A 10,300-nucleotide genomic window follows, 5' to 3' on the forward strand; every position below is an offset into this window, starting at 1 on the left:
TTGTTTCGAGCGTCGGAGGTTCCGGCTGCACCGCGTAGGTGTGAGGATGTGATAGAGCTTCCCAACAGGCTTTGGGGATTCTGGAAAAAATGGGATGCAAGGGTATCGCCTCTTGTCTGCCTGCAACGTGCACTTTGTGAGCTGGAGCTGGTTCTGGAGATAGTGAATAGGAAAGAAAATAATCAGCCTAGTCATTTTATAAATGCAACTCACTTTGTGCAGGGTGAACAGAAATAATAATATAACAGTTCTAACCATTTCTTCAATAAAAAAATGAATTCTCGAGTGAATGGTGATTCCCTCCTCTTCCACCCCAATATATGTTTTTCTTGGAAAGATGGATAGTTTCTATTAAGCCCCAAACCCTCCGGGTTTTAGCTGTTGAAAAGTGAAAAATAAATTACTATTGCAGGAAAAAAACAGAGATGCTGAGGGAATTAAATGTGTGCATTTTCCTGGGGAGAAAGATCCTTTCTTTAATCATCTGCCACATGCAGGCAAGTCACGTTGGTCTTATGCACTAGTTTGGGGGCCAAGCACCAGACTAGTCTTAGAGCCCAACTCTTGCTGCCTGTAGAGTCTCATTGTCCTGAGCAGAGTTCATTAATTTTAATGTTCCTGCATCACTTTTAATTCCTGGAAACAGACGTCCCAAGACACCCAATGACCTCCTAGCTCTCTTCCGCTACCCCCGGGACCCCTACACCATCGAGACAGCCAGGGCAGGGGAGATCTTTGAAAGGACCTTGCAGCTGATTCAGGAACATGTGCAGCAAGGGCTCATTGTGGATATGAACGTCACAGGTGGGAGAGATTTCATTTCCCTTCTTAATATTGTGCATGGGTTGAAATGAAAACAATTATGTGTAGATATCCAGGAAGTTTAAAGGTGTACCAAAGGTTCAGATAAATCTTGGATCTATCAGGAAATGTTCTTTCTGGTTTGCAATTCTTTCTACATGTCATGGTTTTCCTAACAGCTGGAAGGCTGGTCTTGCATTCACCGTATCAACTTGATAGTCAGGAAATTGTTTCAGTTTCCCATTTCTGTAAAGGTTTCTTGTCTGGCTATGAAATCTTTAAAAAATATTTATCCATCTATCTCATAAAGGAGTACCTTTGTGGGTCTGAAGTTCAGACCCTCAGCAGCATGGTCCCAGATTTTTCCTGCTCTTCAAGTAGCAACAAGAAAATTACTGTGGATTCTGGGGTATTTGGGTGCTGTAACAGAAGAAGGGGGATATCACTCTTCTGTCTTTCTACTACTTTGACCTCTTAGCTGCAAATTCAGGGAGGGTTTCAGCCACTCAGATTCTTTTTATCAAGGCAGGATAGCACGGAGCAAAGCAATGTAACACCAAAAATACTTAGTGAAGTCTAAGCATCCCCTTCCTTGATATACAACAGACATTCCCGTACACTGCATGTTTCTACCTACATGTGTGAATCATCATGTAGCAGGCATGTATGTTTGGGGCCTCTAAATATTTTTTCCTGCCTGGATGAATTCCAGGGTGCAAGGAGTCTCTTTGCAGGTGGCAGGTCTGGTCTGGGCTGGTTGGACTGCCAGCCTCTCCTCCTTATTGCCCTGTCAGCATCCCCACAGTGCAGCATTATTCAGCGCTTTCACACAGCGCAGCGCCCTGGCAGTCACCCACGGCTTCCTGCTGCTCGTCACGTAGAGTTTGGATGGGTGATGGAGCTCGTGGTGGCAGTAATAACCCAGAGAGCCATAAAATAAACCTAGAGTGGAGAGCGAGACTACCCCCACAGTCTGCTCTGCCAGTCACAACATTTGTGGTTTCCAGCTCTGTGCAGTTAATACCAAACTCTTTTCCACTTTTATTCTTATTTGTGGGCCTAACTTCCTTTGCTTTCCTTTAATTACGTTGCAACACCACGCTCAGGGGATCTGGCCTCGCTGTGCCCATCCTGACAGCCCCAGCAGTGAGTTTCACATGCAGAGCCCTTACATGGAACAGTGGGAACCACCAGGTGACAGCTGACCTGGTTCTCTGCCTTTCCCTTTGCAGGCTATCGCTACAATGACCTGGTGTCCCCTCACTACCTGAACATGATTGCCAACCTGTCGGGCTGCTCTGCCCACCGTCGCACACCGAACTGCTCCGACATCTGCTTCCACAAGAAGTACAGGACCCACGACGGCTCTTGCAACAACCTCCAGCACCCCATGTGGGGTGCGTCTCTCACAGCCTTCCAGAGGCTCCTCAAACCCGCCTACCAGAACGGATTTAACCTCCCCCGAGGGTTTTCCTTGGCAGAAGATGCCAGGGATCTGCCCCTTCCTCTACCTCGCCTCGTCTCCACCGCCATGATCGGGACCGAGACCATCACCCCCGACGACCAGTTCACCCACATGCTCATGCAGTGGGGCCAGTTTCTGGACCACGACATGGACCAGACGGTGGCAGCCATCAGCATGTCCCGCTTCTCGGACGGAGCCCCTTGCAGCGAGGTGTGCAGCAACGACCCGCCCTGCTTCTCCGTCATGGTGCCCGCCAACGACCCCCGCGTGCGGAACGGGCGCTGCATGTTCTTCGTGCGCTCGAGCCCCGTGTGCGGCAGCGGGATGACCTCCCTGCTGATGAACTCTGTCTACGCCAGGGAGCAGATCAACCACTTGACGTCTTACATCGATGCCTCCAACGTTTACGGCAGCACAGAGCAGGAGTCGCGGGAGCTGCGGGATCTGAGCAGCCAGGGCGGGCTGCTGAAGCGCGGGCAGGTCGTGCCCAGCTCGGGGAAGCATCTCCTCCCCTTTGCCGTGGGGCCGCCCACGGAGTGCATGAGGGACGAGAACGAGAGCCCCGTGCCCTGCTTCCTGGCAGGAGACCACCGTGCCAACGAGCAGCTGGGTCTCACGGCCATGCACACGCTTTGGTTCAGGGAGCACAACCGCATCGCCACGGAGCTGGCCGCCCTCAATCCCCACTGGGACGGGGACCTGCTGTACCACGAGGCACGGAAGATCGTGGGTGCCCAGATGCAGCACATCACCTATGCCCAGTGGCTGCCCAAGGTCCTTGGGGAGGCCGGAATGAAGATGCTGGGTGAGTACAAGGGCTACAACCCCAATGTCAATGCGGGCATTCTCAACGCCTTTGCCACCGCTGCCTTCCGCTTCGGGCACACCTTGATCAACCCCATCCTGTACCGGCTGAACGAAACCTTCCAGCCCATCCAACAAGGCCACATCCCCCTGCACAAGGCCTTCTTCTCCCCTTTCAGGATCACACAGGAGGGGGGGATTGACCCCCTCCTCCGTGGGCTGTTTGGGGTTCCTGGGAAAATGCGGGTCCCCTCTGAACTCCTCAACATGGAGCTAACGGAGAAACTCTTCTCCATGGCCCACTCTGTCTCACTGGACTTGGCTGCTATCAACATCCAGAGAGGGCGAGACCATGGTATCCCACCCTACAATGACTTCAGGGTCTTCTGCAACCTCTCATCTGCACAGGAATTCGAGGACTTGCGAAATGAGATAAAGAACTTGGAGATCAGAGAAAAGCTCAGGAGGTACTGTAACCTGGATGTGGAAGCATAAGGATGACTGGAGATCAGTCAGTGAAAAGTTTTTGCTCCTCCCTGGACACCCATGGACTAACCTTCCCAGATATTGCCACCCACAGATGTTAAGATAGGGTAATAGCTGTGGTTTAACAATGGGGTAAGACAAACGAGGTCTCTCCAAGTGATCAGTCTGGTTCTGGGTGGAATGTTGTCAGGCACTGCTGTGGTGTAGTTTGGGGACAGATTGAGCCTTGGAGCTATTTTCCAGTCAGACTAAACTGCGTCCTATCTGCCCTGGCTACCTCTTTCCAAGGCAGACCTGTACCCCATTGTCTTTTAGATAAAACCATTATACATATTGTCCAGATGAGTTCCTGCCATACAAATTCCTGTGTTGGTACTAGATTTATATCATCTTCACTCTTTGATAGGCTTTTAACTTTTTTTTTTTTTTTAATATGTGTTATCATGCAGTTTATATGGAACTGCCAAAAATATTGACCTGTTTCCAGCGCTGATGGTGGAGGATCTTGTCCCTGGGACCAGAGTTGGACCAACACTGATGTGCCTGTTAACGACACAGTTCAGAAGGCTGAGGGATGGAGACAGGTATTACCACTGGAGTCATCCCAAATTCTTTGGTATTCTGTTTAGGGGGTTTTACTCCTTACAGGTAGAAGCAGAATCTGTGATTTTTTTTTATTATTTATTGTGTTGTGATATGAAGAACAGTCCAGAGCATTTGCAAAAGGACTTGTCACAGTTACCGTCAAGGTGTTCGTTCCTGATTTAATAATTCTCATTCCACTGCAGAACACTGGGCATCATTGAGGATGTGTCCAATATCTCATGAAAATGCTAGAAAATGTCCACAGGAGCTTCTCATGAATTGCTGTTTGGTGTTTATATGAATGAGACATGTCTTTGCCTGGTTATGCAAACTGGGGAGGTTTGTGGGTTCAGTAAAGGCCTTCTGTGTCTGCAGCCGCCTGACACCAGAGCAGGAGCTTCTCTTGAGATGGGTGGGTGCTGCTACATAGACGTTGGGGAACTCTTCTTCCTCTCCCAACCTCCCTCCCTCTTCTCCTACTCCCAAGTCACGCTGTGATTACAACCCACTGCAGATTTTGGTATGAGAATCCTGGAGTCTTCACGCCGGCACAGCTGACTCAGATCAGGCAGACGTCCCTTGCTCGTGTCATCTGTGACAACAGTGACCACATCCAGCAGCTGCAGAGGGATGTTTTCCGGGTGGCATCGTACCTGCAGGGCATGGTCAGCTGTGAAGAGATCCCTGCCGTGGACCTCCGCTTGTGGCAGGACTGTTGTGAGGGTAAGGAGCAGGCTGTTCCAGCACCAGCTGACATGGGGTTTGCTCTGGGTGGCATTTGTCACACGCCATCAACTGGTTGTGAAACTGTAGCTGATTTCCTGCTACACCGTGAGAACCTTGTGTCAGCAAATGGGTGGGAATAGAATATAGAGTAGAATAGGAATGGAATGGAGTAGAGTAGAGTAGAATAGAATTAAAATGGAGTGGAATGGAATAGAATAGAATAGAATAGAATAGAATAGAATAGAATAGAATAGAATAGAATAGAATAGAATAGAATAGAATAGAATAGAATAGAATCATTTCAGTTGTAAGGGGACCTACAACAATGACCCAGTGAAACCGCCTGACCAGTTCAGGGCTGACCATAAGTTAAAGCAAATTATTAAGGGCATTGTCCAAGTGCCTCTTAACCCCTGAGTGGCTTGGGGCATTGGCCACCTCTCTAGGAAACCTGTTAACTTAATTGAACCTGGCTGATGGTCCACCTAGCTGTGGGCTTCTGTCTCTGGCTGGGGGAGACACAGAAGCAGGCATGAAGATCCCTTCCACATGTCACTTCACAGATTCATTAAACCACAGTCCTGCCATAGTCCCCTTGTGCCATATTTTGGGTGCAGATGTCCAGCTGAGACATGGGAATCCTGACATGATGCCCTGTTGTACACCTTTGTTGCCTCCTTCCCTCCAGCATAAGAGATGTGTCAAGGGTGGATGGTACAGGAGGGCAGCTCTGCCTTGTGTTCTGCTTTAAACACGAGTGCTCACTGCAGACTTTCCCTTCTTTCCCAAGACTGCCAGACACGAGGGCAATTCCGGGCTCTTTCTCAGCGGTTCCGGAGGAAGAGGTCTCCCGGCTTCAGCTACCCGGAGGAAAACCCTGCCAAGCCCAAGCCTGCCTTCCTCAGGTATAGTATCACCACTTTTATCTGTGTTTTATGAAACACAAGAAAAGGTTTTAATAACTCAGTCCCTTCATGCCTCTGAAACTGGCACTCTGCGGAGGTCTGGAGGTCAGGGGTGTTTCAGTAGCTGGGAGCTTGTCCAGTCCTCCAGTGTTTCAGTGCATTCAGTGCTCAGCTCTGATGTGGAAATACCTGGGCTGAGTGGCTGTTTGAGGCAGAATGACTTTCTCAGCCAGAAAGCTGCTGTTTGCATAACCCCTTTCACTTTTTATCCCTGACCCCAGAAACGAGGTGCCTTCCCCAAGCCCTTCCTCCAGAGAGAACCTCGAGTCCCTCGTGGCTGAACTGGAGAAGACAGTTGCTTCCCTACGGAAACAGGTAAAACTTGGTGCCTCAACCTTTGTTTTACATGGAGTCATCTCAGGAGCAGGATTTAGCTATTTGCTACAGGAGGCATCCCCAGTGACTTCTTGTGTCCTTTAGAGCCAAGACCAACAAACCCATCAGAGGGGACTAGTGGCAGGTACAGAAGAGGTGGGGTAGGGAGAGAAGAGATGAAGCTGAACTCTGTGAGGTCAGACCTCTACAACTGCAGGGCAAAATGCAAATGGAACCTCGGTGAAGAAAATTTGAGCCAGCATTTTCTTCTTGTATTTGGGACAAGTTAAAGATTGTCTCTGCAGTGGTGCAGACTCCTTGTATTTGGGACAGATTAAAGATTATCTGTGCAGTGGTGCAGACTCTTTGTATTTGGGACAGGTTAAAGGTTATCTGTGCAGTGGTGCAGATTCCTCTTTGAGCTGCTGCTTTCTCATCCCCAGGTGGACTCACTAGAGAGCCAGCTGAGGTGGCACCACAGGAACACCAGCACACCAGGACAGGGCAAGAAGACTGGAGACAAATTAAGAAAGAGATGACCATGTTGCCTCTTTGTATAAGGTCAGTGTGTTTGTTCTGGGCTGGGGTCAATGTGGGTTTGCTGAGCGTGCCATGGGACACCTCAGCAGTGTTCACATGCAGGAGGGGATGTTGCAGAAAGGAATGGAGCAATGTGGGGATGAATGGGACATGAAGTAATAGGCTTAAATGCAGCAGGTTAGACAGTCATTTCTGCTGGTAATGATTAGTGACTCACTGGAATGGGTTGTCTGGGGACGTGGTGGCGTATCCATTCCTGGAGGTCTTTTAAGAACTGGTTTGGCAAAGATGGGGAAAGACATAAGTATAGGATGGACCAGGAGGAATGGGTGAGGTCTCTTGGGCCTATTCTCCTGGGACTCTGGGTAGATTTCTTCTAACAACACTTAATATCATAACCCCAAATCCAACAGCCTCCAAAGGACCTTTGTGGGGAGAGATATCTCACAGCTCAGTGATGGAGTAGATGGACTGGTTCCTCCCCAGGGTAACAAGGACATTTGGGCAGATGGAGCAATCCATCATTTGCTTACATATTGGCAGAGATTTCCCCCTCACCATCTGAGTCACTGTGCACTTTGCTTCTGGAGGCACCAGTCCCCTGTTTGCTCAGCCCCAGCCAGGGCAGCACAACTTTGAGAGGTGTGTTTGAAGTCCCTGCCAGCCTGGGGACTCCAGCTGCTGCTCAGCAGTGGCAGGGTCCAGGCAGGGAGCTGCCAGACCTCTGGTCTGGGTGTTCAGGGGCATGGAGAGCACAGCCTGAGCTCCCTTATCCCGCTTTCCATGGAGATCCCTACAGCCTTGAGAGAGTGGGTGAACAGCTTGCTGGCCCCTGCCAGTCTGGAGAAGGTGGTTAATGGTTTTTTATGTGTTGCAAATGATTACTGCAGGGACAGGAGCAGGGGAGATAAGCAGAAGTGCTGTTCTGCCAGGCAGTCTGTACTAGAAGGAGCATCCTCTGGAAGTTAGATTACAGGATGGGGCAAGCAAAGGCTGGTCTGTGCTGATAATCTCAGCAGAAAGCAGAAGGAGAAGCCTAGAGGCTGGCCTCAGTTTTCCAGCATGATTTGGTGAGTTGGTGCTTATAGATTTTCCAGTCAGTGATTCTGCTTTAGAAGTGTGACATAGAGTGCAGTGTGACATATGAGTTGGCTTCTCCTTGCCATCATTTCAGATCCTTGAAAAGTGCTCTAGGGTTTATGGGGTCCCTGAAAAATATTACTGTGGGTTTAAAGGGTTTTCCTAGTGCAGTCCTACATGCCCCAGATCAGCCAGGCACTGCACAAACAGCTCGCTTTGCCTCCAGCTGCCTCCCATGAGCTTTTCTGCTTTCTTGTGCCATTTCAGGTGCTCTGTGACCTGCACTCCTGCTCTCCACCAACCACTCCAACCCACTCCTACAGGGCTCAGAAAGCCATCACAAGACCCCACGATGCTCTGCCTGCCCTCACACCTCCTGTGCCACTCCCCATCCCAGGACCACTGTACTTTTGCCTGTATTGAACCCTCTGCACTGACTGTCCATGAGCCCCTCAGCCCCTGGATCCTTCCTGCCTTTGTCAGCCCCCTGGGGATGGGCTCTGCCCTCAGTGGTGACAGCCCAGAGTCTGCCAAGATGCCTCTTTCTTCCACAGCCCCCAGGGAAATGGAGACTAATTGAAGCTGCTTTAGTGCCCCTTTCCTGCTCCTCTTCCCACGCACCGCTGTCATCACCCACCACGTGTCTGAAGCATCCCATGGGCACCCAACTGAATCAATTCAGTGAGGCAAAACCTTTCTCAAATGCACTGTGGTGTCAGGAAACATCTGGAGAAATCAGAAAAAGAAAAAAGATAAATGAACAGGAAGCCTAAAACAAACCCCCATCCATCTTCTGATGCCATCAGGACTGGGTTTGGGCTGGGCTTGAAGTCCGTGCCAGCAGCAAGGAAGTGACCCAAGGCCCAGGGAAGTCCCCTGGATGGTTGGATGCTTCAGGACAGGGTGCCAGGCATGGTGTGGCTGCCCCAACCACCTGCTGTGCTTTGCCACTCACTGGTGACAAGTGGCACATCCTTGGTTACGTGACCCCACGAGTGACTGTTACGTGCCCAATGTTCAAAAGCATTTTCCTGAGCATGACCTGCATTCCCCAGCTCTCTGCCCCTTTCAGGGTTTAATTGGAATTATGTTTCTCTTCCTTTTTTTTTTTTTTTTCCCTTCCAAAAGGCTCTTTGCTGGAAGATGTATTTCAAGTGTAAACGTAACAGGACCTGGAACAGAACCTCAGCTAATTAGATGTAATGAGTGCTCTCATTAGTGAAGGGGAGCTGCTGGTTTCTGTCAATTAGGCTGGGAGGACACGCTGTGGTGTTTGACACATGGGTGAATGCAAAGTGCTGTTTGTGTTTATGGCTCCCAGGTGCTCTGCAGCCAAACCAGGACTGTGCAGCCAGATCCACAGCACAGGTCTTCTGGTTTCATTGCTCTTTGGAGGTGCTTTTTAGTGGTGCTAAAACTAAAGTCCCTGTGTATCCATCGCAACCCCAAATCTATGGACAGATTGGTTTTTAATACACCCTTGTAAGCTGGTCACAGGGACTTGAAGATAAAATACTTGATCCATCAGATATCTGTGCCTACCTTATCTTTCTCACTTTTCCTGTGCCCTCCCACCTGCCTTCCCACAGCACAAGGACCAGAAACTTTTGTGAACATGCTTTTTCTTCTTTATTTTTTTTTTTCAATTTTACTTTTAGGTGTTTTGTAGTACCAGAGGGGATTCAAAGCAGCAGGGATGCTCCTGGAACTTAATTGGAAAATAAAAAGAAGATACTAGAAAAAGGTTGTGATTTATCAGCTCTTTCCTGGTGTGGGACTGAGTCGTGCATGTGTGCCCTGTGCAGACAGAGGTTTGCAGGGATGAGTCTGTGTTATGCATGTCTGGTAGGTTCAGCTCAGAGGCAGTATTTAGTCCTCAGGGATGTCTGTCATTTTGAAGTACTCTTTCATTTAGGTGCAAATCAAGATCCAAAGCCTTGCGTGCTATAAATCAGCTGCACTTGTGTATCTCTTGTACCACTAGAGAATCTAATCTGGCAAAGGTCAATAAAGGTAAATCAGTCTCCAGTCTCCTGCACACCAGAAGTCCTCTTTCTAAACACTAAGGCATAGACATTCCGTGCTGGATCTGATCAGATATCTCTTGGTGCATAACCAAGCAGCCCATTTTGCTCCTGGTGGAGCGTGACATGAGGAGCAGACTTGTCACAAGCGCTACAGAAGGACAGCAGAGGGGATGTCCCTTCCCTTTGGGTTGCAAATCCTTCTGTGCTCTATCTCCAATTCCCTTCCTAATGCTTAGGTGGGAAAAATGCTTGGCCTTTTTGCAGGTTGTTTGGCCATCAGGGGACACCCAGGATGCAGGACACAGTAGATCTAGAGTTGCTGGTCCAGGGTGGGTCCAGCTTGTTCCTCATACACCACCCAGTTACAGTCTGCAGCCCAGACCCCTACAATTAATTTTCCATATTTCTTTTTGAACAGCCTCTTTCAAACACCCAAAATGAGGTACCCAGACCAACTCCAAGCAGAGTAGGATCAAAATAATGGTCTCAAGGCCAGGAGTGGAGTT

At 49.4% G+C, this 10,300-nt stretch overlaps 1 protein-coding gene across 1 annotated transcript in view; it reads left to right on the forward strand.

The window, feature by feature from the left end:
• Window positions 1–9,955, forward strand: part of LOC126639109 (peroxidasin homolog) — a 44,768-nt gene extending 34,813 nt beyond the window's left edge. Inside the window, exons 17-24 of the mRNA XM_050313625.1 lie at window positions 647–804; window positions 2,034–3,537; window positions 4,006–4,140; window positions 4,656–4,864; window positions 5,658–5,772; window positions 6,054–6,147; window positions 6,591–6,708; window positions 8,035–9,955. Of these exons, the coding sequence (XP_050169582.1) occupies window positions 647–804; window positions 2,034–3,537; window positions 4,006–4,140; window positions 4,656–4,864; window positions 5,658–5,772; window positions 6,054–6,147; window positions 6,591–6,686 (2,311 nt within the window). The 3' untranslated portion in view covers window positions 6,687–6,708; window positions 8,035–9,955. The remainder of the gene's footprint in view (window positions 1–646; window positions 805–2,033; window positions 3,538–4,005; window positions 4,141–4,655; window positions 4,865–5,657; window positions 5,773–6,053; window positions 6,148–6,590; window positions 6,709–8,034) is intronic.
• Window positions 9,956–10,300: the final 345 nt, after the last annotated feature.

Source organism: Myiozetetes cayanensis, unplaced genomic scaffold (genome assembly GCF_022539395.1).
Source record: "Myiozetetes cayanensis isolate MyiCay16 unplaced genomic scaffold, myiCay2020 scf19, whole genome shotgun sequence".
Taxonomy (NCBI): domain Eukaryota; kingdom Metazoa; phylum Chordata; class Aves; order Passeriformes; family Tyrannidae; genus Myiozetetes; species Myiozetetes cayanensis.